At 48.5% G+C, this 25898-nt stretch overlaps 1 protein-coding gene across 2 annotated transcripts in view; it reads right to left on the bottom strand.

Moving 5' to 3' along the window:
* The window catches only part of DMXL1 (Dmx like 1), a 1868248-nt gene that overhangs the window by 1476100 nt on the left and 366250 nt on the right, over positions 1 to 25898 (bottom strand). The window contains exon 11 of one of the 2 annotated variants that reach the window (XM_069625559.1): positions 8479 to 8732. In XM_069625559.1, coding sequence (XP_069481660.1) covers positions 8479 to 8732 — 254 coding nt within the window. The remainder of the gene's footprint in view (positions 1 to 8478; positions 8733 to 25898) is intronic. The other variant, XM_069625560.1, reaches the window with a different exon arrangement.

Here is a 25898-nt window from a genome sequence, read left to right as displayed (position 1 = left end):
AAGACACTATCCGTGCGTGAGAGGGCAACAGCCAAGCAATCCCGGTCGGGGACACAGAGTTCACCAGGGGAGCTGCGGTGGACGGACATTCACCCTGGTGGCTTGCCCGTTGGACAGGGGAGGAAGGAGGGAGGGGAGGGAGTGGGGGTTAGGGGTTCTCGGGCACAGCATGGATCCGGCTTAAAAAGGGAACAGAGCAGCCCCCACACGGCCGGGAGGACAATGAACACAAGGCGAAGTCCCAATGACAGACAGTGAGAGGAAGGGCTGGGTTGAGACACTCAGGATAGGCTCTCTCAATGTGAAGGGGCTTAACTCCCCAGCAAAGCGCTCCCTTCTGGAGAGAGAAATGAAGAATGCGGGAGTAAATGTTCTTTTCGTGCAAGAAACTAGAACAGTGAAGGGGGAAGAGAGGGCCATCCCAGGATCGCATGTGGGCCAGACCTTCTAGGCATCCGCCACACAAAGAGGCAGAGTCGGAATCCTACTACACAGGAGCCATAGCTCACCGAGGTACTGTGGTGGGGTCGGGCGGATGGAAGGGCCATGGTGGTGACGGGCAATTTGCACAACTCCACAATCACCTTAGCAGCCATATACTGCCCTAATGTGGGTCAGATGGAATTCATTCAAGGAGGCCCTGAGAGAAGTGATGACCAAAGCAGAAGGGCTCCTTCTCTTGGGTGGGGGTTTCAACATGTGGGCTGACCAAGAGTTGGACCACAGTGGGAGATCCATCCTGTTAGGCAGCAGAGGGGGACGATCGCATGGGGGGTTCCAAGACATAATGTGGGAGCATGGGCTGGTGGACATATGGAGGGAGCTGCACCCAATCAGAAAAGGATAAACATTCTACTCCGCAGTCCATGGCACTAGGACAAGAATAGATTATGTATTCACGGAGCACCAGTACATGAGCAGAATAGACGCTTGTGATATCCGCTAGGTCAGCTGGTCGGATCATGACCTGGTCTGGGCAGACATTAGCATATCAGGCTTGAAACCCAGGGAATCCCTATGGAAATGTAACAACTTCTTACTTAGGGATGTGGTTTTTAAGGAGGAGATGATAATGGCAATCAGAGAATACTTTGAGCTGAATGATACTGGAGAAATTAACCGGGAGACAGTATGGGAGGCGTCGAAGGCAACCTGGAGGGGTAGATTGATCAGGGAAGGGGCATCCAAAAAGAGGGTCAGGACCTTCCTGGCTCACAGAATGAGATCAGAGATACGCTTACTGGAGTGGTTGGAAGGGAAAAGGGAAGAAGAGAAGGATAGGGGCCTGGGCACTGCAAGAGGGAAGAGACAAGAACAGAGAATTGGAGATGGGCAGAAGTGTAGCTGGACTCGACACCTGCGACAAAAATATTATGTAAAGGCGACAAAGCCGACGCAATGCTGGCAGCAAAACTTCAAGGTCATCGTGCGGACAGATGGGTTGCAAAAATCACGAGTGGGGAAGACAGGGAAAGATCTGACCCGGAACGGATAGCAGAGAAATTCGCCAGCTTCTATGAGACTCTATATGGGAGGGAAGGGGAGGCAAAGAGGGAAGCACTAGAGGCATACCTCAGTGGGGTTACCCTCCCTGTCCTTTGAGCCGGAGAGGCATCCGCCCTGGACACCCCGATAACAGAAGAGGAGGTTCTCAAGGCAATATTGGGCTTGAAGCTGAGAAGGGCCCCGGGGGAGAATGGGTTCACACCGGGATTTTACAAGGCCTTTTCGGGCCAACTTGTGGGATTCCTAGCAGGTCTATTTTCTAACATATTGACGACTGGGAGGGCTCCCCCCATCCTTTGGTAAGGCATTAATCACAGTGATCCCGAACAGACCAATCTCCCTCTTGAATGTGGATGCAAAGCTATTCACTAGGATCATTGCAACAAGGCTGGACGGCCATATGCCATATGCCGGGGCTTATCCACTCCGACCAGGTGGGTTTCATACAGGGGAGGCAGGGGGAGGACACCCTTCGTAAAACTCCGCATCTCATGAGGGAGGCAGCACCAAGGGGGGGTGGGGGGGATGGGGGGATAACCTGGTCCTGGTGGCCATTGATGCTGAAAAGGCGTTTGACCGGGTGGACTGGGGGTTCCTCCATGGGGTGCTGGAGAAATTGGGATTTGGCGAGGGGACCCGGCGAGCTATTAAGGCCCTATACACAGCCCCATCAGCTAAAGTCACGGTGAATGGGCGCCTGTCACGCATCTTTAACCTCCAGAGAGGGACCCAGCAGGGCTGTCCCCTGTCCCCGTTCTTGTTCGCCATGACCATGGAGATACTCGCAGAATACCTCAGAGGTTCCCTGGTGGTACAGGGTATTGACGTGGGCAAACTGCCTTTATGCACATGACATTTTGTTACATCTGAGGGAGCCATCTAGGTCGGTCCCAGCCGCCTTTCAGGTTATTGAACAATTTGGACGGTTCTCAGGTTTCAGGGTAAACATGGGCAAGTCAGTGATTTTCCCCTTTGCCCCAGATACGGATAGAAACCTGGCTGAACTGACCCCCTTGGGTCTCCAGATTTCCCACGGAGGGGATAAAATACCTGGGGATCAACATAGTCAGACCCAATGAGGATTTGAACAAGGCAAACTACCCCCCCACTGTTTGATAAATTATTCAGGGACATAGAGGGCTGGGGGAAGGGGCAAATATGGTGGATGGGAAGGATAAACGCGATAAAGATGAATCTTCTCCCCAGGGTGCTATATGTCTTTCAGATGCTTCCACTGGAGGCTCCAAAAACCTACCTTAGAGAAGCCAAAAAGTGCATAGCGAAATTTATATGGCAGGGCCAAAGACCTAGAATAGGATACGAGACCCTCACCCTCCCCACAGAAAGAGGGGGGGGTGGTCGCCCTCCCCGATCTGCAGACCTATCGCAGAGCTGCCCAACTAAGGGAACTGGCCCCCCCACCTTAGAAAGGACCCCAACAAACAATGGGTCTACATCGAAAACTTTCACCTGCGCCCAGTCACAGTAGGTGAATGGTTGTGGGTTCCATTGAAAAAGCTCCCAAAAAGAATCAGGGACCACCCAATACTAAGAACAATGTGGGAAGCGTTAGCAAGGAAGGGAAATGGAGAAAAGGTGACCACGTGCCCTTCGTCACTGAGCCACATTTGGTCCCCGCCAGTGAGAGAAGAAATCCCAGGCCATGAACATTACCAGTCATGGTTTGAGACTGGACTCTGTAGGGTCGGCCAGCTGGTGAGGGAAGATACTTTTATAAGTATCCAGGAGCTTGAGGAGGCATTGGGAATTGGCAGGCTCTCTTCACTCCTATATCCAAGGCTTAAGGGGGTACTAATAAAGTCTAAATTAAAGCCATGCATACAAAGAAAGCTCACTCCTGTGGAAAGAATCCTAGACACCCACGTAGAAATGAAAGGGCTCATCTCCCTCCTTTATGGAGCGCTCATGACCCCCCACCCCCCAAGAAAGAGCGACTGGAGGCCTTAGAAGGAAATGGGAGAGGGAGAAGTGGGATCTGGGTTGTGGAATCGGGGATGGCATCTGGGGGCGACTCTGCAGCAGGGCATTCAGGGCATCGATCTCTTGCCAATTTAAGAAGCATGCCATAATACTCCTCCACAGGTGGCAGTACGACCCGACCACACTCTCTAGGATGTTCCCAGATGTCGTCCCTGTGTGCTGGCATGGATGCGGGGAGACAGGCAACTTTTGGCACATGTGGTGGTCATGCAAAAAAATCCAAGCTTACTGGTCAGAAGTGCTCAGCTGGCTCAAAGAAGCGGGAGAGGAGGATTACCCACGGGACCCAATCTTGTTATTATTTGGGCTACAGAAAACGGATGAACACTGGGGAAAACTCCCGGACTTGACACACTCAGTACTTCTGGCAGCCAGAACCAGCTCGGGCTAGAACATGGAAGAGGGCCGCCCTCCCCACAAGGAGAGAATGGGTGGCAGGGGCCAAGGACATCTATTTTATGGAAAGATTCACAGCAGCAATACAGGGTTCCAGCGCACAGATAAAGACGGATTGGCTACAGTTTATGAAGGAGTTTGTCAACACGGAGGTCATGCCCAGAGGACCACACAAGCCTTCGAACCGGCCCTAAAACCTCCTCAGTACAGAACACACTGTCCTTGAGTTTGGGGAGTCGGTCCGCTACCGACGGTCTTGAGCCCGGTCAGAGCTGCCTAAAGAGGTTCACCATGGACATTCGGATCCTGTGACCCGAGACAATGGGTTTGTGGGAAGGGGGGGCAGGGTGGGTGAATATATCAGGGAATTATTACTTCCTTTTGGGATTGTTAGGGGCATGTGCCCTATGTTGTTGACTTGAATAAGCTCTCTGCTGCTCTAAAAAAACCAATAAAATTGAATTTTAAAAAAAAAACCTCTTGTCCCCAAGGCCTTCTGTGGCCTGGGGCCTCAATACCTTCACCTCTCTCTTCTTAAATATCTTCCTTCTCGAGCCCTGCGCTCATCCCCCTCCAACTCCCTCAGGGTCAGTCGCTTCTCCAAGCAACCGAGTTGGTGGTACATCTCTTTCCTCGGCTGCGGCCTCCCTCTGGAACAGCCTCCCTGAAACTTGAGGAGAACCATCTCCGATTTCGGAAGCAGTTCAAAACCTTCCTCTTCGCTTCTGCTTTTTCTCCTCCTCTCCCCGCTGACCTCCTGGCTGAAACTGTACTGGCTACCTGGCCACCCTCTGATGCTCTCGGGGCCAGGTCCCTTCCCCGCCACTCACACACACCTGCACTGCCTACATGGCAACCCCAGCACTTGGGACTGTTCCTGTACCCCACCAGTCCCCCCCTCCAGCACTTCACACCTGATTCCTGCACTTACCTTTGCACTTGCCACCTGCTGCCATTACTTACTCTGGGATAACCTTTCCCTGGTACTGCACTGTCCCTTCCACCTCCCCTGCACTTTTCCCTTCCCCCCTCCCATGCGCACTTGCACGATCTGAATGACACCTGGCCTACTAGGATTGTTGTCTGTCCTCCCTTTGTTCCACCTTCCTTCCCTCGTCGCGCCTTGAAACACTTGTGTATAGGAGCATTATAATTGCCATATCATATATCAAAAAGGATTTCTAGAAAATTGTAAGCAGTTCTGATGACCTGGGGAAAACTAATGGCTTCCCATGCTTTTTGGACAATGCGCCCCATCTATAATCTGTCTCCCGGGCACAACACCTTTCAAAGCTTTGAGGTTGTCCGAGCAATGCAACATTTGTATAGCTATGTCCCCTACCAAGAGATCAATTGACAACTCAATTTTACTCAGTCCAACACTCCACATACTTGGACTTTGGTCCCCAAGGGAGGGTGTTCACCCACAGGCGTGTTGAGGTCATACTAATGGGATAAAGGCACTATATAAATGACAAACTACTACTATTACTACTACCACAACTACTAGAGTGGAGATTATGATTGAGCTCACATAATATTACTGTTATAATTCTCTTTCGGATTGCGGTCCAGTCTTTCCCGCTCTCCCTGCTTTGGGCCGCCCCATCAGCAGGCAAAACAGGGACTCTGGATCTCTCTGGTCAATGGTGTCCCCACACTTCTTTCTTGGTTAGTAATGAAATGGTCAGTGTCACGCTTTGGTCATCCTGGACTCTCCGACCAAGTACCCCACCTGGTCTTCTGATGGGGCACAGGCATAAAACAAATGAGCAGCTGGTTAGACTCCAAAGTACTATTCAATTTCCCCTGCTGTTGGTAACATCTGTTTGTCGGAGGATGGCCTAGACGTGTGCTCTCTGATAACCATTGAAGCCCTTTCTGGGACCCTCTTCAACATCTACAGGGCTACCGAACCCAAGTTATTAGGTCCATCACAGGCTTGGCTTTTCCTCTGGCATTCACTTTCTTGTTCTTTCCTGTAAGAGATTTGCTTCCTTCCTGATCAGGGCCTCACTCACCACTTGCCCCAATATCTTCATCATCCTCTCCTTCTGATGGTTCGCCTCCTCCTGTCTCATCTGCTACATCACCTTTCGTATTACCACCTTCACCTCTTTCAATGTTGTTCCTTCATTATCTCCATTTCATTCTTTTTTCTGTGGCGAGTCAGAAGAAGGAGTCAGACTCAAGGACATCACTTCAAGAGTGTTTATTTAACTAAAAAAATAAAAACAACACCCATCTGTCCCTATAGCTAAGAGTGATTTCCCTTCCTATCAACTAAGCCAACTGTGTGCGTCTTTAGTCTAAATAAGAATAGTCCTCATCCCAAAACCTAACTACCTGACGCTACCACTTTTAAAGGAAAACAACGTAAATATAAGCCAGAGAATGATGCCCTCGGCTCAGGCTTCTGTATACCAGAGACACTGATAACTCAGGATTTCTTCCAGTGTCTGTCACAATCCCAATGTTCGTGTTCACAGTTCAAAGAAAAGTTCCTCAGTCTTTCCTTGGACTCCTCAAGGAAAATGTTAAGTCTTAAAATAAACCAAATGTCTCAGGTTCTTTAAATGGAGGGATGATTCCTTTAATCCATCCCCAACAGTTGGGTTGCTTGCTTTATTGCTCCAATTGTATACAAAGGGAGTCTTCCCTTGGCGTGGCTGACTGACTGACTGAACCCTCCAGATTCCCTTTCACTTATAGCTTGCAATGTTCCACTTGTCTCGATAGATCCATCTGGTCCTCTCACTTTATTCGCTCTCGGGCTGTCTCTTGGGCCTCTGCCAATGTCAAATACTCTGGTCTCTAGGGCTTCCGTAAACCTGTAGGATATTCTGTTTCTGTGGGTCAGACTCTGGGTTTTACTCCACTCGCTCGTCTTTCCCTTGCAAGTTTTGTTCGTCTCAGCTCTCTCCATCCTGGACAACCCTGGTACCTTCACTGTTTTTGTGTGTGCTCCAGCAGGGTGGTGTCTGAGGGATCGTTACCGTTCCCTGCTCCCCTCAGTGTCTCTATCAAATAAGTGCGCAGGATCCTTAGTCCGCCCACTTCAGTGCTTTCTTTGGTTCTTGCACCAGTGATGGAGGATTTGTTCCTCCGTCGCCGTCTGGTCTCAGCGTTTGTTCCCAGGCCCCAGGCCCACCACGGCTGCAGTGTCGCTACGCCACCAGGTACAAGGTTTCTCCTGTCTCTGCCTCTGCGCTATTGCACTTTTCGCTGCTGGACTGCTGCATGTTGGTCTCTCCCTACCACCACTAGCTGTGCAGTGCAGCACGGTTCTGTCCCTGCAGGACGTTGTGTCATCTGAGAATCCCTGCTGCATAGAATTTCTCTCTCGCCATTCATGATTGGTTGTTCTTTTATTCTCGCTGCCATAATTCCAGGGGGCGTGTTGTTGCTTCTCATCAGCTGTTGCGTTTCGGGTAAATTCAGCATTACCTTGAGTCAAAAGGTACAGAAACAATGCAAGTATGGTTTGCCTTTTTATCAATGGATATAACATCAGTCTCTTCTATTACCATATAGGCAGACAAGCTATTTCTTATAGGAAGATCTGGATAGGAATGGAAGTCCTTGTCCCCTTGAGGGGAGTCTCTCTCAGTGAGGTCCCACTTTCCCAATTCCCCTAGGGAGGATTTGGATAGTGGGCTCACCTTACTAGCCTCTAAGGGGGTGGCTCCCGTCTGGGAAGAAGGGACGAACACCATGGATTAGTCACACTTTTTCCTCCTCTCGACTCTCTCCCCCTCTTTCACCTTGGCACCACTCTGCCACACGCCGTCTTCCTCCCCTTCTATCGCTCACCACGTTGGCACACTCTACTCTGCACCGGCCTTTCTTGCACCATCACACTGTGCCACCTGACACCAAACAACCACACTGCCCTGCTGCTACAACACATACATAGTTGCACTTGTGCAATGAGTGAGCATGGCGATTAGGTAAGTGCTGAACAAACTACAATTTCCCCAGATCGGCTCACAGATGTCTGTGGATACGGGTCTGCTAGCGGAAGACTCCTGATTTGTGTATCAACATTCTCTTATTGGCTTCTTGGGGAACCGCAACCTTTTTAGGGGAGTAGGGGACCAATTGCAAACACGTCTATGAATGGGGGTGAGCTCCACCATAAACTGCCCACGGAGCCTGGCCTAGGTAGAGTTGCCCGGCCCACTGTCACCGTACTATCATCCTCTAACTTCTTGCCTGTGACACGGTTACAACCCTCAAGTCCACGAATGCAGTCCTGGATCTGAAGGCACCATGGCCAAACTTGCTCCTTTTTCTAAAACAAAATGGCATACTCCACACTCCCTTCAGAAATGCCTTTTCCCTCAGTTGGGTCTGTACTATAAACAAAAATAACAATGGATTATTTTTTGTGCAGAAGGCACCAGAAGTCATACAAAAGTGATAAGAACAAGCAGAATATAGGAATTGGTGTCAACAAATGTGTGATGTTAAGAGACAGAAAGATCAACGGCTTGTGGAGGTACACAATCTAAAAAGACCAATTGAGTAGGTAACTCTTGTTTTCTTATACTCAAATCAATAATGCTGCATTACCTGTACTTGACGAAACATACCAGGTTGGTATTCATCCAACCAATCCACATGCCACACTAGCAGTGATCCATCCATGGGATGAATACTAAAAAGCATGTCAGCATTTCTGTTCCATTCAGACAGAAGAATTTCAATCTCATGATCAATAACTGCAGATGGTAAAGGCATGAAATTTGAACTGGTTGTTGACTTTTCACTGCATATCTCTTTCTTCTCTGGGATTTCTTTTTGATCTCCACCACAGTCGTCATCTTCTGGTAGAAGGAAAAGAAATACATAATTTAAGAGCTTTTCATAAAATCATTTATGGATACAAAGTCCCCTTGTACTTATTTATGGATACTCCTACAGACAGAATACACTTGGGACAAACGCTGTTGGACTGAGCGTAGCTGCTGCTAGTAAAGCAATGGGAGAATAATTGCTTGTTACAGAAACAGCCGCTGCAAAACAAGTGTCCCTGCCCACATGGCTACCAAACACTGCACCAAGGAATTCTTTTGGGCTGCCAGGCGAGGGGGCACAGGAGTAACCCCCTCATCCTAACTATGACCTATTTATCACCTTGAGGGCAACATGTGTGAGTGGTCTATGGAAACAATGAGTCCATACAGAGAAACACCAATCATTCTAGTTAGACAACTAAGTATAAACATATACAATAGTTCCTTAGGCCTTTTAAAATCAGCAGTAGCAAGTAAAGAATTTAGTAGAATATTGCCATACAAACCCTCATTAAACAGACTTATACATTCGCCATAAGGAGATATTCTATATCATTTTATTTAATGACCTGTGAAACACAAGAACTCATATGCTTAAGAAATAGAACACTTCAAGATAAACAAACAGCTTTCGGAACACTTTTAAAGTCCAAACCCAAGATGGTTTGGGGCCTTGCCCCAAAAAAGTCAACAGTTCCAAAGTATATACTTTACAGGTAGGTTTATGACGAAATTGGTGACGCCAGTGGCTATGATTGATAAGAGTCAAAAAGATAAAGTTCAAATAAGTAAACAGTCAATGCCAGTCCTTCGGATAGTCCTAGAAAGTATTCCTGACCAGGCCTCCACTGAACAAAGTCAGGAAAGAGTGGTTTAGGAGAAGTACTTTACGCATATATGACCCTATGGAGAAAGGGGTTGGGGAGGGGCAGAGACAGGTAATAAATTAAACTTAGCCCCCTTGACTACAATTTCCCCAGGGAGTAATCCTGGTGTTCTAGAATTGGTTGGGGACACAATCTTCTGTGCTTGAACTGGGCGAGGAAGGCCAGGAGGTCGTTGGTGCAGAGGTCACATTTGGCATCCAGATTTATTTTCAGTCAGTCACAGTACGTAGGAATCGAAACCAGACAGCTTCCAGTAGAACACCCAAACAAGGCAAGAGGAAGAGTTCTACTGGGCAGACCACTTCAGGACACCTCAAGGTATCGAAGGAGTGTTGCAACGTGAGCCACCACAGCAAGGCGTCGGCTGGAGATCTTCAATGGACGAATAAAGAAGCAGGCCCAGCACAACTTCTGTTCATTCAAGAAAGCTGAAAATGGAGAATCCTCAACTTGAGCAGCAAGATGCCTGCTCCTACAAGTTCCAAGGGTGTACTCAGAACAGCTGCAGCGAGGCATCCCAAGAGAGCTGGTCAGTCCACCTGTTGGTCCAGGGACACTTCCAAAGGCTCAGAATGCAGGGACCCTCGAGCAGGTTTCAAGACCGGTTGTTCCCACCAGTGCAGCGGTCGAAGCCCCGACGAGGGCCTTCTTGATATCGGGAAGTGGAGCAGAGCTTCACTGGGACAGCGATGGAGTGATTCTGGTCAGCTGCTGAGGTTGTCCTTGGGTCATCAGTGGGCTGCTCTTCCTCATGGGGCACTTTCCTACAACGATCTGTCAAATAGCTGCAGGCACCCTCCTTTCAAAGATTAGGGCTGGGAGCATGCCCAAGCCCCCAAATGGTAAGGATCTTCAGCATTCAAACAGGCAGTGGCTAGCCAATCATGGATAGCCACTAGCCACACGATATGCCCAGCAACAGACGTTCAAGCACCAGGGATGCAGATTGGGACTAGACAGTCCTAGCCCCTTACTCTGGTCACACACACACCACCCCTTAGTCCGCGAAAGTCATAACTTAACCCAGGAACAGGATTTCCATATATTTCCATATAAAGGCATTTCCAGGAAGAAGGATCAAGAACAAGAAAATATCCCTACGGTAAAATTTTTCAAAAACTAAAAATATCACTGCTGGCACCAGCTTGCTTAAGGCACATTGCCAAAGTAAACAAAAACCCATTATATAAAACAATATAAGGATAATAAGTATCCTAACTGTGCTTCACTGTAAGATGTGTTCAATTGTAACAACGCAAGAAATTTGCAAAGAGTCATTCTCTCAGTAGTGATATTGATAGTCTTCATCAGTTTCCCCATAAGAATGAGCAAACAGGCAAATGAAACACAGCAGAAAGTTTAATTTACCACCAAAGAACAAGTAACGTTCTTTCGATTGGATGTTCCTCCAACGTATTCCTCATCTTAGATGTATTCCATCCAGCTTTGGTGCTCTTCGGAAAAAGAATTTCGGCAGAGGCCGCCGTGCGTCGATTCCGTCGAGTCGAAGGCCTCCGTCGAGAGTGACGTTATCGGGTGTATAAGTAGCATGCGCAGCGCCCCTTGGCCTCAGTTCTGTTTTTCCCCCTTTTTTTACCTGTGATCTTGTACTGTGTAGATTGTGCCAGCAGACAGGTATCAGCCTTGCGAGATTTGAGATGGCAATAACCCGGAAAAATCTACAGAGGAGTAGGTTGGGAGGGCGATGAGGAATACGTTGGAGGAACATCCAATCAAAAGAACGTTACCAGTTGGTAAGTAACTTGTTCTTCGAGTGGATTGTGTCCTCCAACATATTCCTCATCTTAGATAGACTCCCAAAGCAGTATTCTGTTACTTTCTCTGGAGGAGGGGTCAGATTATTATTATTTTTTTTTATCAATGCCTTTAGATGGCGGAATAAAGCACTGCTTTTCCAAAAGTCAGCTCCCTAGACTGGGAAGCATCCAGGCTACATAATTTTGAGAAGGTGTGAAGCGAAGACCAAGTTGCTGCTTCGCAAATGGACCTTATTGGGACACCTCTTTGAAGGGCCGTCGAAGAGGCGATGCCTCTGGTGGAATGAGCCCCTACCCTTCTGGTGGGTCTTTTTGTGCTAGTCTGTAGCATTCTGAAATGCAAAGTACAATCCAGTGTGAAATTGTCTGTTTTGATACCGATTGACCCAGTTTCCTTCCTGTGTAGCCTATAAACAACTGGTTGTCCACTGTAAGCCTAGAAAGTCTAGAGATGTAAAAGCTTAAAGCTCTTTTTGGATCCAGTCTGTGTAATCTTTCTTCCTCATTAGAAGGATTAGGTGGAGGATAGAATGAGGGTAAAACAATTTTCTGACTTAAATGAAAATCAGATATTACTTTTGGTAAAAATTATGGTTTAACCCTCAATACAACCCTGTCCTTATGGAACACAGTATAGGGTGGCCCAGAAGACAGTGTCTGCAATTCACTCACTCTTCTTGCCGATGTTAGAGCAACTAAAAAGGCCGTTTTCCATGTTAGTAATCTTAATGTACATGTGTGCATAGGCTCAAAAGGGGCACACATTAAGAATGTTAGGACTAAATTTAGATCCCAAATCGGTACTTCGAATGGGTGAGGAGGAAACACATTAGTGAGACCTCTTAAGAATTGTGTTATCAAAGGAATTTTGAAGTAGGAGTATTTTTCCGATGAGCGCTTCAAAATGGAAAGCGCTGCAAAGTAACCGTTTATTGTTCCGATATTCAGACCTCATTGTGCTAGGGTCAGAAGGAAAGATAGTACATCCGGGATAGAACATAGAAAAGGATCGACATTCTTTTTCCTGCACCACTTGCAAAACTTTTTCCAACGGCAACAGTATAGAGACTTTGTTGCTGGCCTTCTTGCCGAAAGCAACACCTCCATAACATCATCTGGAAGGTTCCAATCCCTGTATCTCAACCTTTCAGATACCAAGCATGAAGGTTGAGTGTTCTGACCTCTGGGTGGAAAACCTGACCTTCCATTTGAGAGAGAAGGTTCTCTCTCTGAGGAAGACGAACTGGAGGACAGATGGACATATCTAGAAGGTGCGGATACCACGTTCTCCTTGCCCAATCCGGGGTAATTAGGATCATGCGGTTCCCGAAGCGTCTCAGCCTCCTGATGACCTGAGGAATGACGGGAATCGGAGGGAACGCGTACAATAGTGGAAAATTTCAATCCACCACGAACGCGTCCCCCAGGGCTCCTCTCAGGGGCAATTCCCTTGAGCAATACCTTTCGCATTTTCAGTTGGTGCTGGTTACGAATAGGTCTACCTGAGGGGTTCCCCAAAGGGCAAAGATCTGTTGAATGACTTCATGAGCCAGTTCCCATTCGTGGGACACCGTGCTCTGCCTGCTCAGAGCATCTGCCGTCATATTCTCTTCCCCGGCTAGATGAATTGCCGTTAAAGAGATTCCCTCCTGTATCGCCCAATACCAGAGCTGCATTGCCTCTCTGCACAGGAGTAGTGACCCCACACCACCTCTTTTGTTTAGGTAGTGCATGGCCACTGTGTTGTCCGTCATTATCAGGACATTCTTTCCCCTGACAGATGGCAGGAAGGCCTTCAGCGCTAGTCTGATTGCACTCCGCTCTAAAAGGTTGATATGTAGTTTGGACTCGGATGGAGACCAACGACCGTTGATTGTCAAATAGTTGGCATGAGCTCCCCACCCCAGGAGTGAGGCGTCCGTCACTACTGTGATCTCCAGCCATTGTTGCCAAAAAAGGTTCTCCTTTTAGGATGTTCTCTGTACAGGTCCACCATAGAAGGTCTTGTCTGACCTTTTTCGGAATCTGAAGATCCGTCATTTGACCAGAGAACTGGGACCACTGAGTCTTTAGGGCCCATTGAAGGGATCTCATCCTCAAGCGTGCCTCTGGCACTAGAAAGATGCAGGATGCCATGAGACCGAGCAACCTTAAAAAGTCTTAAGCCTGGAGATTTTGGGCATTTTGGAATTTGGAAACCATCTGAAGAATGTCTTGAGCCCTCGTCTTGGGAGGCGAGCTCTTTCCCAAGGATGTGTCTAGTACAGCTCCTATGTACTGAAGCTGTTGGGAAGGTCTCATTTGAGACTTTTTGAAATTGAGGGAGAAGCCCAGTTTCTGGAGGAAGTGGCAGGTGACTTTCAGATGATCCAGTGCTTGCTCGGCAGAGCACGCTCTGATCAACCAATCATCCAGGTAGAGGCAGACATGAATCCCCCCTCCCCTGAGGTGCGCTGCCACCACTACCATTAACTTGGTGAAGACCCTCAGGCGGAGGTCAACCCGAATGGCAGGACTCGAAACTGATAGTGTGAGTCGCCAACTACGAACCTCAGGTATTTTCTGTGTTTGAGATGAATCGGCACATGAAAATAAGCATCCTGGAGGTCCAATGACACCAAACAGTCCGGGAGTTGAAGGGCCTGAAGGATCTGAGAAAGGGTAACCATCTTGAATTTGTCTTTCCTGAGGAACTTGTTCAAGTTTCTGATGGGTCTCAGTCCTCTGTCCTTTTTGGGGATAAAAAATACAGGGAGTACCATCCCTTGTTCCTCTCCGCTGCAGGTACTGGTTCTATAGCACCTTTCTCCAGCAGGGTTAGAACTTCCTGCTGTAGGAGCGGGTTTGAAAACTTCAACGGGCGTCTCCCTGGTGGATTGCTTTGAGGTTGCTTTAGAAAAGGAAGGCAGTAGCCTTGGGCTATTATTTCTAGAGCCCAAACATCTGAAGTAATGGCTCGCCATTCTTGCAGATGCTGCAACAGCCTGCCTCCTACAGGTGTTTTGTGGTGCAAGTCCTCAAAGTGGTTTTGTGATGGATGTTGCAGCCGGTGATGGCAACGAGGCTGCAGCTGGAGCTGGCTTAGCACATTTTCCTCGTCCACCACGAATGGCCTTTCTTTGGCCCCTTTGACTGGTCATTCCTCTCGTCTTTCCATATGAGGTGTAATAACGATAGGATCGCCCCCTCCAGGATTGCCCTTGCGCACGAAAAGGCTGAGGTTGCCTAATAGCTCCTAAAGATTTGGCTGCTGCTTTTGAGGTCTGCAACCTCTCAAGGCTCTTGTCAGCCTGGTTGCCAAAAAGGTGAGACCCGTCAAAAGGCATGTTCAGAAGGCGGTTCTGTACGTCCGGTGCAAAACCCGACTTCCGTAACCACGAAAACCTGCACATTACCGTCTTAGTGCCCATGGACCTGCTTACACTATCCGCAGTGTCCAATCCAGATTAAAGGGATTCCTGCATGGCCTCCTTTCCATCTCTAACGATGGCTAGGAAACCTTCCCTTTCTTCCCCTTCTGGTATGTGCTCCGCCGCCATTGCGATGCACTCCCACAGAGTGTACGAAAATTTTGCCAAGGCACATGTGGAGTTGGCAGATTTTAATGCCATGCTCCCGGCTGAAAATACCTTCCGTGCCCAACCATCCACACGCTTATCGTCCCTGTCTGGAGGGATAGACGGGTACGCAAGTTTGTTGGAAGCTGTGGCTGCCTGTATAACCAGACTCTCAGGAGTTGGATGTTTTGACAGATAGCCGGGGTCGCTACTGGCTGAGCGGTATTTTGATGCGAGGCATTTATTTACCGGAGGAATAGAATCCAGAGTTTCTCAATTCTTGGCCACCCTGTTTTATAAGGCTACATGAAAAGGTAGTAATGGGTCTTCAGTGGGAATATGGTCCAATATGTCTGTTAAATCGTCTTGGACGAATTGGGCTGGTGGTCTATCCCATCCCAAGTAATCTACCGCCTTGGTCATTAACTGACGGTAAGATGGACTGGCATGCTCTCCTGGATCTGGTCTACCAAAGTCATTCTCAGGAGAAGTGTCAATGCCACTTGCATTATTATAAAGACTCCACCAAATCCCTCATTCTGCTTTCCTCTGAGATCAAGCATTCTGGGACATTTGGGGTGCCATATTCCAATCCAAAAGGTACATTTTCCTCCTCGGATCTCTCCTGTTCCTCAAAAATTGAGGTCAAGGATTTGAAAAACGCCTTCCTAGGGAGAGGCTTGAAAACCTTCTCTGGGAGAGGAGGAGGAAGAGGTGTAGTACCAGGCTCTGAAGAAATTACATGTTTTGTAACTTTCTCCTCTTTTTCTGGCTGCCCTGGCTTGGGTGGAGCCTTTGGCGCTGAGGGTTTCGGCGTCGACAAAGGCGTTGACGACTTTGTGGTCGTCGAGAGGGTCCGCTTCGAGGGCGTCGAGGCAGTCTTCGATCATTTACCCTTCGAGGTATGACAGGTCTCGGACGGCGTTGGTGACCTCGAGCGGTCGACTCGACTGTTTATCGCTCGGCGTCCTGGAAGGTTCCCTATCCTTCCTTTTACTATCACCCGGGCTCGAGGGCGCGCAAGTGTCAGAGCGATGACGCTCCCGGCCGGCTTCCGAAGAAGGCGCGGACCGAGGCTTCGCCTTCTCAAACACCTCCATCATTTTGACCCTGAATGCTTCCCACTCTTCGGAAGACGAATGTTTCGTGGGGCATTTCATTTTTTTCAGAGACTCGTCTGACGACGAGGTGGAGGGAGACCTGTGGCGTAGTTTCTTCGATTTTTTTGACGAAGACGGCGAACGATGAGAATCGCTTCGAGATCTGGATCGATGCCTTTCGCGTCTAGGAGATTTCTCCTCATGGGATCTCGACTCGACGCTAGAGGCTTTTCGATCCTTCCGACCTACCTGTAGCTTTCCTCTCCTTTCGCGCAAGGCCTTCCCCGTCATCGCCTGACACTTCGAACAGGCCTCCATGTCGTGGCCTTCTCCGAAGCACCACAAACACTCACGGTGCGGGTCCGTGATCGACATTTTTGAGCCGCACGACTTGCATTTCTTGAAACCCGATCTCGGGGTCGGTGTCGATGACTAGGACATATTTCTTCTCGTTTATATATATGAGAAAGCATTACTTACCGTAAAAGCATTTCTGATGGTTGTATCTGCTTAGATTCACATGCTGTGCATAGGTCCGACATCCAGTGGTCACTGCGGAGTATTGCATTTTGTTTTTCGTAGTCGAAAAAGGGGACGTCGACAAGGCGTGTCTGAAACACTATCCCTATAGTGACGTGCGTTGTACCCACAATCCCTCACGCGTCGAGGTCCCTCGGTTTGTATTTTTCTGCCCTGAGTGAGCCTTCTAGACGTGAGTGAGTACAGAAAAGAGAGAAATATAGAAAAGGATGTCTATGTTCCTTCCATCCGAGCGGGGAGGAAGGGTGGGCGCATGTGAATCTAAGCAGATACAACCATCAGAAATGCTTTTACGGTAAGTAATGCATTCTCTTCTGATGTTTGTTAATCTGCTTAGAATCACATGCTGTGCATAGACTAGCGAGCAGTACCCGGAGTTGGCGGTGGGTTATGAGAAGGAACAGTAGAGAAAAGGTGTCGTAATACTGCCTGTCCCACCTGGGAGTCAGATCTAGAGTGTGTATCTAGACAGTAATGTTTTGTAAAGGTGTGCACAGAACTCCAGGTAGCCGCTTTGCAGATGGACTCAAGGGGAACATTTGCAATGAATGCTATGGATGCCCCCGTGCCTCGAGTAGTGTGCGCTCTTGGCCTAAAGGGCAGTTCTCTCTTAGCAAGAGTAAAGCAGAGAGTGATGCATTGAACAATCCATCTAGAAATAGTGGATTTTGAAACCGCATCTCCTTCTCTTCCTGCTGCCACCGAGACGAAGAACTGATTAGTCTTCCTCAGTGGTCTGGTTCTTTCCATGTAGAACATGACCGCTCTGCGTACATCTAGTGTGTGCAGAGTCCTTTCTCCCAAATTGGAAGGATTTTGAAAGAACGTTGGTAGTTCTATAGATTGGTTTACGTGGAATTTAGAAATAAATTTCGGAGCAAACCTAGGGTGAGTGCGTAGAACCACTTTATCTTTGTGAACTGTAACGAAGGGGTCTAGAATAGAAAGAGCCTGAAGTTCACTTACTCACCTGATGGAGGTGATAGCTATTAAAAAAGCAGTCTTAAGCGTGAGGTGTTTAAGAGATGCTTTGTGCATGGGTTCGAATGGAGAGCCCATGAGTCTGGTAAGTACCACATTAAGGTCCCATCCGGGTGCTGGGTCAGCTATCGGGGGGTGTATTCTCTTTACTCCCTCCATGAAGGCCTTTATAACAGGGATCCTCCACCACGACACTTTGAGTTGGGAAGTGGTGTATGCAGAAAGTGCAGCTAAGTGGACTTTAATGGAGTTAAACACTAGACCTGAATCCAATAGGTGGGTCAGGTATAGGACCACATGTGTGGGAGAGCAGTCAATAGGGTTGATGCTTTTACTCCTGCACCAGATGACAAATCTTTTCCACTTGCTAGAATAGCAGTGGCGAGTGTTCGGTTTTCTGGCTTCCCTGAGTATGTCCATGCATCTTTGCGGGAGTTGTAGATGTCCGAACTCTATGATCTCAGGAGCCAAGCTGCTAAGTTCATGTTCTGGGGGCATGGATGCAGAGTCCTGCCCTTGTCCTGAGACAGCATGTTGTATGGGCAGGGGAGTTTTACTGGGGGGGATAGAGACATCTCCATCAAGTGAGCGAACCATGGTTGTCGTGCCCACATTGGGGCCACTAGTATCATGGTCACTTGTTCCTGGTGCATCTTGTGCACCACTCTGCTGAGAAGGGGAGTCGGGGGAAAAGCGTAAACAAATTTCCCTGACCATTGCATCGACAGACCGTTCCCCTTGGATTGGTTCTGGGGGTACCTGGAGGCGTAACTTAGGCATTGTGAGTTTTCCAGGGTTGCGAACAGGTCTATTTCTGGGAATCCCCATTGTGTGAAGACGTCAAAGACGATGTCTTCGTGCAGGCGCCATTCGTACTCTTCGGGCAGGGGGAAATCTCTGCTGAGACTGTCTGCCAGCAGATTGAGTTCCCCGGGTACATGTAGTGATAGTAGGAACATGTCCTGTTTGAGAGCCCACTTCCATATATTCTGGGCCAGTTTGGACAGGCCTGGAGAGTGGGTGCCCCCTTGCTTGTTGATGTAGTACATGGCTGTAGTGCTGTCTGTAAGGACCATTACTGTTTTGCCTTGTAGGTGTTCCTGGAAGGCTCTTAGCGCCTTGAACACAGCTAGTAGCTCCAGTAGATTTATGTGTTTGGATGCTACGTTCGGAGTCCACACTCCGTGAGCAGTCTGATGGGATAGGTACGCCCCCCATCCTGTGAGGGATGCGTCTGTGGTTAGAGTGGCTTCCGCCGCGGGTGTGGCAAAGGGTTTCCCTTTTTCCATGTTTTCCTTTGTCCACCACCGTAGCGAGAGAACCAAGGCTTGCGAGACCACAACTAGATCCTCCCATAGTCCGCTGGCCTGACACCACTGGCTGTTGAGCCACTCTTGCATTGGGCGCATGCGCAGGCGCGCGTGAGGTACCAAATAAATACACAACGCCATCATTCCTAGCAAGCGCATTGCTTTGCGTACCGTCACCTCTCGACCGGTCACATATTGAGGGATTTGAAACAGCATGTTTTGGACCCTCTCTTTGGAGGGGAAGACAAGGCCGTCCTTTGTTTGAATTAGAGCCCCTAGGAATTGCTTGATTTGACTGGGGTCTAAACTGGACTTCTTTTCGTTGATGGAGAAGCCCAACTGGAACAAAAGGTCTACCGTCTTTTGGGTATTGGAGAAGCATGTTTCGTAAGAATCCCCTGTTATGAGCCAGTCGTCGAGGTAAGGGTAAACTGGGATGGACAACCTGCGCAGGTGGGCCGCTGCCACTGCCAGCACCTTCGTGAATACCCTTGGTGCTGATGCTATGCCGAAGGGTAGCACTTTGAACTGGTAGTGTTTGCCCTCTATCATGAACCTGAGGTATTTTCTGTGCGCTGGCAACATTAAAATATGAAAGTATGCATCTTTCATGTCCAATGTTGTCATGTAATCTCCCTGAGAAAGCAGTGGGATCACTTCCTGTAAGGTTACCATACGAAACTTTTGGGGTTTGATAAACTTGTTTGCTGGGCGCAGATCTAATACAGGGCGCATGGTTAGATCCTTTTTGGGTACAAGGAAGTACACTGAATAAATACCTTCCGTTACCTGAGATAGAGGCACGACCTCTATGGCTCCTTTTTCCAGCAGTTGTTGTACTTCTTGGAGAAGGATGGCAAGATGTTCCGGTGTCATGCGACGTCCCCTCGGGGGTCTGTAGGATGGGGAACTGTTGAATTCGATACAGTATCCGTGGGCTACGGTGGAAAGTACCCAACGGTCTGACGTTATCTCCTCCCATGCAGGAAGAAAGGATGTTATCCGGCCCCCGACCGGTGTTGCATGGGAGGGGACGCGAATCTTCGCATCACTTGGAGTTGTTGGGGGCTTGGGAGCCTCTGGGGGTGGATCCCCGACCTCTTCCCTTTACCCCGGCGTTGGCCTCTTTGGCTGTACTGCCCACTATTGGTCTGGTAATTGGTGGCAGGGTATTGTTGATGCTGACTTTGTTGTTGTTGTTGGCGTTGGCCACGAAAAAAGCGTTTGTTGCTATAGCCGTGTCTGGTAGTGGGCTTAGAGATTTGGTCAAGAGTCTTGATAGTATCGAACTCTTTTTTCGCCATCTCTAGAGCTTCATCCACCGCTTTTCCGAAGAGGTTAGAGTCTTCCACAGGTTTATTTATTAAAGACGCCTGTGTCTCCGGTTTAAACCCTGAGTTGCGCAGCCATACATGGCGTTTTAGGAGTATTCCCTGCACCAGGGAACATCCCGCTGTTTCTGCCGCGTCCAGAGAGTTTTTTACAATGCTCTGGTTCACCTGGGTTCCTTCGCCAATAGTTGAAAGTAGGCGTGTACGTAAAGGCTCCGGTGCTTCCTCGGCGTCCTTGCACAGTTTGGCCCACTGCGCGTCTGCATAGCTAGCAAGCAAAGAATTGTTGTTCGCAATTCTTGCTGAGAAGGCAGCCGAGGAAGTTACTCTTTTTGCAAGGGCATATAGCCTTTTGCCCTCCTTGTCAGGGGGTGCCTCACTGGTGGAAAGTGGTACCCCTGCCCTCTTTCTAGTATTAGATACTACTAGGGAATCCGGAATGGAATGTCCCCTAATGTAGAGCGGGTCTGAGGGAGAAGGAGTGAAAAGTTTTTCAATTCTCGGATTGACCCCTCTGATCAATGCGGGAGTGGCCAGCGAAGGGATGATTCTTCTCTTCACTGAAGCTAGGAGGGGAATGGTCTGGCTGACCGGGGGTTTCTCTTTAATTACTTTTTCCACAAAGTCTAATTCTGGAGAGAGCTCCCCAGTGTCCAGTTCGAAATGTGCTGCTGCTCTGCGCAACAGTGCATTGAAAGTGGGCTGATCGTCAATTGGAGACGTGTTCCTAACCGGTGAATTGTCAGGAGGATTTAGGTTTAGGACATCAGTGTCGGAATACACTGATGGGGATTGCCAGGGGTGCGAAGGTCCTTCTTCAGTGTCTTCTCGGAAGCCTTCTTCTATAATGTCTGGCCTGTCTTCCAGACATTCCTCCTGGTTCTGCCCTTCTTGATCGTCCATGAAATCATCCTCCTCCTCCAAGTATTCTTCCTCCCCAGTGAGGTCGTATACGTTATGGAAGTCTGAGGCTGTGTCCACCTGGGGATCGACTAGCCTCGGATTTTTGGCCCTGGGGTCCTCCTGAGGCCCTTCTCTAGTCCTCTTGGGAGTTTGAGAGGTCTGGGTATTCATAAACCTTTCCATCCTCTCCATACAGAGGTGGAGTCTTTCCATGGTTTCATGGGGTACCCCAGAGCGGTCTGGCGGGGGAAAAATAGAGTCATCTAACTGGAAACGGCTCGACCTCTCCCAAAGCGTCGAGGAAAGTGTCCCGTCGCCCTCCGAAAAACCTTCAGGTGTGCTGGGTGACCCCCTGACTGAAGGGGGTAGTCCCTGCCTTTCTTCGGGCTTTTTCGGCGTGTCTTTCGACTTATGCGTAGCGCTCGATGTGTTCTTCGGCGTACGCTTCTGGGCGTCGGCTACAGCGATCCTCGCCAAGCTTTCGGCGACTCGTTTGTCGGCGACTCGTTTCTCGGCGGAAGCTTGCGTTTTCGACGCTATGGGTGTCGAACGCTCTACGGCGGTATGCGCCTTCTGTTGATGCGCGCCGGCCGATGGTTTGGGGGCGGCGCCCTTATTTGCCGAAAGCCCAGTCGCTGGTCGCGGCTGCGGTTGCGAGAGGGGCTTCGAACCCGAACGGTCCGAGGAGGCCGCCGGTGGAACCTGCGTCTCCTTGGGCGCCGAAGCTCTTTTCGTCTTAGACGAAGAAGAGCCGTGGGTTGTGTGCTTATGTGAGTCTTTGTGTGCGTCAGTGTCGCCGGGGTGTTCATCCCCATAAGCAGGGCGTGAGCCGAGCCCGTCGGGGCCGGGGACAGACGACGAAGCGCGCAAGCGCTCCTTAGAGGGGGTTTCGACTTCCGTAGCGGAGGTCGTGTTATCGCGTTCCTCGTCACTGTCGGTGGTAGCAGCGGCGGGTGAACCTTCGGCCTTCGACATCGCGTAGGCCGCCCACCTTTTAACCCTACGGTCTTTTAGAGTTTTAGGCTTAAGAAGCCGACAAGCCGCGCAACCTTCCTCCTTGTGATCGAGGGGCAAGCAGCGGTTACACCGTGAATGCTTGTCCTTCCAAGTAAATTTGCCTTTGCAAAGCGGGCAAAACCTAAAGGGTGTCCTCTCCATAGCCGAGGCAATAAATCGCGATAAGCACCCCAAGGGAAAGGAAGGGGAAAGGGAAAGGCATTCTCAGAAAAGACCCAGAGATGTCCCACGACCCCACTCTCCCTACTGTATATGGCCTGCGAGGCCAGGCAGCGCCGAAGGATTTCCTCCGCTCGACCCTCCGTCGAAGATTCTTTTCGGCGGAGAACAGCTTACAACTGCATCGAGGGAGGGATTATTAATATTATGAGAAAAAACGACCAAAGGTCGAGGAGTTGCAATGTCTCTCGAGGAGCTCCGCGTGAAGGCGACCAGAAGCTGGGCGGAAAAAAACAATCTGAGGGACCTCGACGCGTGAGGGATTGTGGGTACAACGCACGTCACTATAGGGATAGTGTTTCAGACACGCCTTGTCGACGTCCCCTTTTTCGACTACGAAAAACAAAATGCAATACTCCGCAGTGACCACTGGATGTCGGACCTATGCACAGCATGTGATTCTAAGCAGATTAACAAACATCAGAAATATATATTCTTCACAGAACTCGAGGCGCGCCGAATGTCTGAAGCAACGTAACTGTGGAAAAAAGGAACTGAGGCCAACGGGCGCGTGCTACTTATACACCCGATGACATCACCCTCGACGGAGGCCTTCAAGGGACCATCGACTCGACGATATCGATGCACGGCGCCCTCTGCGAAATTTATTTTCCAAAGAGCAGCAAAGCTGGATGGAATACATCTAAAATGAGGAATACGTTGGAGGACACAATCCATTCGAAACAGGGTTCAAAACAAACAAGAAAGTGTGTCCCATAGAAGTCTACGGGAGGAAAGCAGCAACAAAATATTCTTTAACACCTTCAAGGAGAGTGTTTTTGTCCATCCATGTGTGTGTGTCCGTCCGTGTGTGTGTGTGCGTGTGATTGTGCATCCTTAAGTAAATATTCTGGAATTATATGGCATTCAATAGACCCCTTTAAATCACAGGGCAATGTTAACCTAGGCTCAAAGGTGAAATAGAAGGGCAGCAGGACTTTCTCAGTCCAACATCCACTGCCTTTCTATGATAAATGAAATAAACTACATGAAATTCTAGCGTTTAAAAACTGTGGGCAGGATGTCTAGAAGATATTCAGTTCACAGCTTGAAGCAGTTTGTGACCCATACATAGGACAGGATCATGACCCTGTAATGGGGGGCACCTCTTAGAAATCATCAAAAAAATAAAGTAGTAAAAAAAAAAAAAAAAAAGGAGTGTACGCCGTTGCAAGAAGTAATGCAATTTTATTCAGGTCCCCAGACGCAGCTGGGATAGCAAATTCAAACAGATCACGGAAAAGAACTGCATGAAAAGGTGCTACCAAAGAAACGCCCCTACTTAAAGAACATTTAAAGAAAACAAAATAATTTGCATCTGAAAAAAATCTAACCACACAAGTTTGATTGGACCTTGCACTTTCAACCCATATAGAAAGGCATACATTGCAAGCAATGATTGGGTTTGCAGACTTTCCCACACTGCCATCAATTATGGCCTGTGATGTCACAATCCATCCCCAATTCCCACAGCACAGAATTAAGTCATTGAAACATTTGAGACTACCAGCAGAACTTTAATAATCTTCCCTGGTAGCCTCATCCGGATTCTCATGAGAATGTATACCGACCATGTCACCGTCAGAGCCTTGAATCACGGACATATTGCTGCACACATGTTGCATATCAGGGACAATCAAACCCTTTTCTCAGGGAAAACGTTCTATGGGGCGATTTGTAACTGCTGTGGTTCTTGCCAGCTCTATTAAAAAAGTGCATTTCATAAATGATTTTGAATTATAAAATGGTCATGTATTCATTACTTGCTGGCTGGTGGAACCTGTGAGCTCTAATCTGTTGACCTCGAAAAATAACAATCACTGTGTTCTTCCCGCAGCGCTGGCCTCGGATCGTAAACTCTGCGCTAATTCACCAGCTGCAGCGGCCTTTGCTGCAAACAAAGTGCTTGCACACGTTTAAAAGCAGAAGCAAGGTTTTAGGGCCTATTTACTGCGTTTCATACTACTACTACGCATGATTATACTTACCTGTGCCTCAGCATTTATGGATTCGTTTTTATTAAGCCTTTAAAGTCATATATAGCAGAAAGAGCCCCCTCCCCTTTTACAGTGCTACTCTCGCAGCTTATAAGTGCGTTCCATCATACCACGCTGAACTTGCATTTTTATTACAACCCTGTCAGGAACTGAGATTCAGACTCCTGCTTTGTATATGGTTGCTGATAGCGCTGCCCTTTCCACCATGATTGTATATCCTTTTTTTGGCTAGTTTTCTTTTGGCTTTTTCAGTACCGCAACTGCAAAAATGCACCTTGTTGCAACCAACAAAACCTGGACTGGAACCAGGGGGATGGAATCAAGAACATGAATCCAATGGACTGGGATTTTCCTGCCAAACAGAGAGAAGACAACCAAAACACGATCTACCAACAACCCCAGACCTACGAACTGAGAGTGAAAATGGAATGCAATGGAGCAAGGAAGAGACAGAAATCCTTCCGAGCCCCAATTAAAAACAGAAATCAAAGCACTGAGAATGTAAAGAGGAGAATAATCAGCCTGAGCACATGGCTGTGACCCTGCAAATGGAGATTGAGAAGGGGACAGGGCTACACCCCTTCTTAAAACAACTCCCAAACCCCAGAAGAAGACCTTAACCAGAGATTGCCCAAGGGGAGCATGTCACCAAGGAGTCCAATTTGAGAGAGGCAAAAAAAGGGGGGTATGCTGGGAAACCAAAATATGAGACTGAAAGTTATTTGGATGAGATCAGGGGGAATAATGGTGGATCAAGAGACCAGGTGGAGGATGTAGTGTGGAGTGTGGAGTGCTGAGAAGACTGCAGGTTTTCAGAGAGTGAAGGGAACGGGAAATTAGCTCTTTTTGCACAGCAAATAAAAAAGATTCTCATTTAATAAAAGGTTTGGGTTGCGCTGTAAGGCACGGCAGCCTGGATATGGCTAGCCCAGCTGATCCTGGCCTCATGCAATACCTGCGAGTCCTTGAAACCGCTAGACGGATCAAATGACTACTGAATTCATTTTAGAGGGATGGCGGGCGGGGCATATGGATGACAGAGGACTAGTAGTACAGAAGTCACTATGGTGAGTAACTGTCTTACTCCTATGGTCCGTCCCCTTTCCTCCGTACTTATGAGAGATTATAAAGCACTATATCCAATCGGGGAGGCTGGAAATTGAAATTCAATTTAGCCAAACAAATTATGCAGGGCATCCGGCCCGAATCGGTCATCAGACCTGGCTGCAGTGTCCATACAGTAGTATTAGCAAAAAGCAAATGGTGAATGCCTTACTAAGGTACATTCCTTTGAAATGCGATCACAATAGCGTCAGCTCTAACCGTGTTCACGTGCTAGCCATCAGGATTTGTTTTCTTTTGAAGTTTGTAACCTTCTAACAGTGCAAGATATAATCCATAGTGCGATCACAGCTTTAACAGTATGAAAGCGCAGCAGTTACCCACCAAAAGTTAGATTGTCTGACTCTCAAAAGGATTTAGATTGGTCTTAAGTAAAATTTAAGTATGCGCCGCACAACCAGCACATGCAGTATCCTCCCTCCGTCTGTACTTCCTACTATTTTTCCACCTCATC

This window comes from Ambystoma mexicanum, chromosome 6p (genome assembly GCF_040938575.1).
Source record: "Ambystoma mexicanum isolate Mex_15411 chromosome 6p, UKY_AmexF1_1, whole genome shotgun sequence".
Lineage (NCBI taxonomy): Eukaryota > Metazoa > Chordata > Amphibia > Caudata > Ambystomatidae > Ambystoma > Ambystoma mexicanum.
Note: the sequence above shows the minus strand (reverse complement) of the source record. Positions and strands in the feature narration are given on the sequence as shown.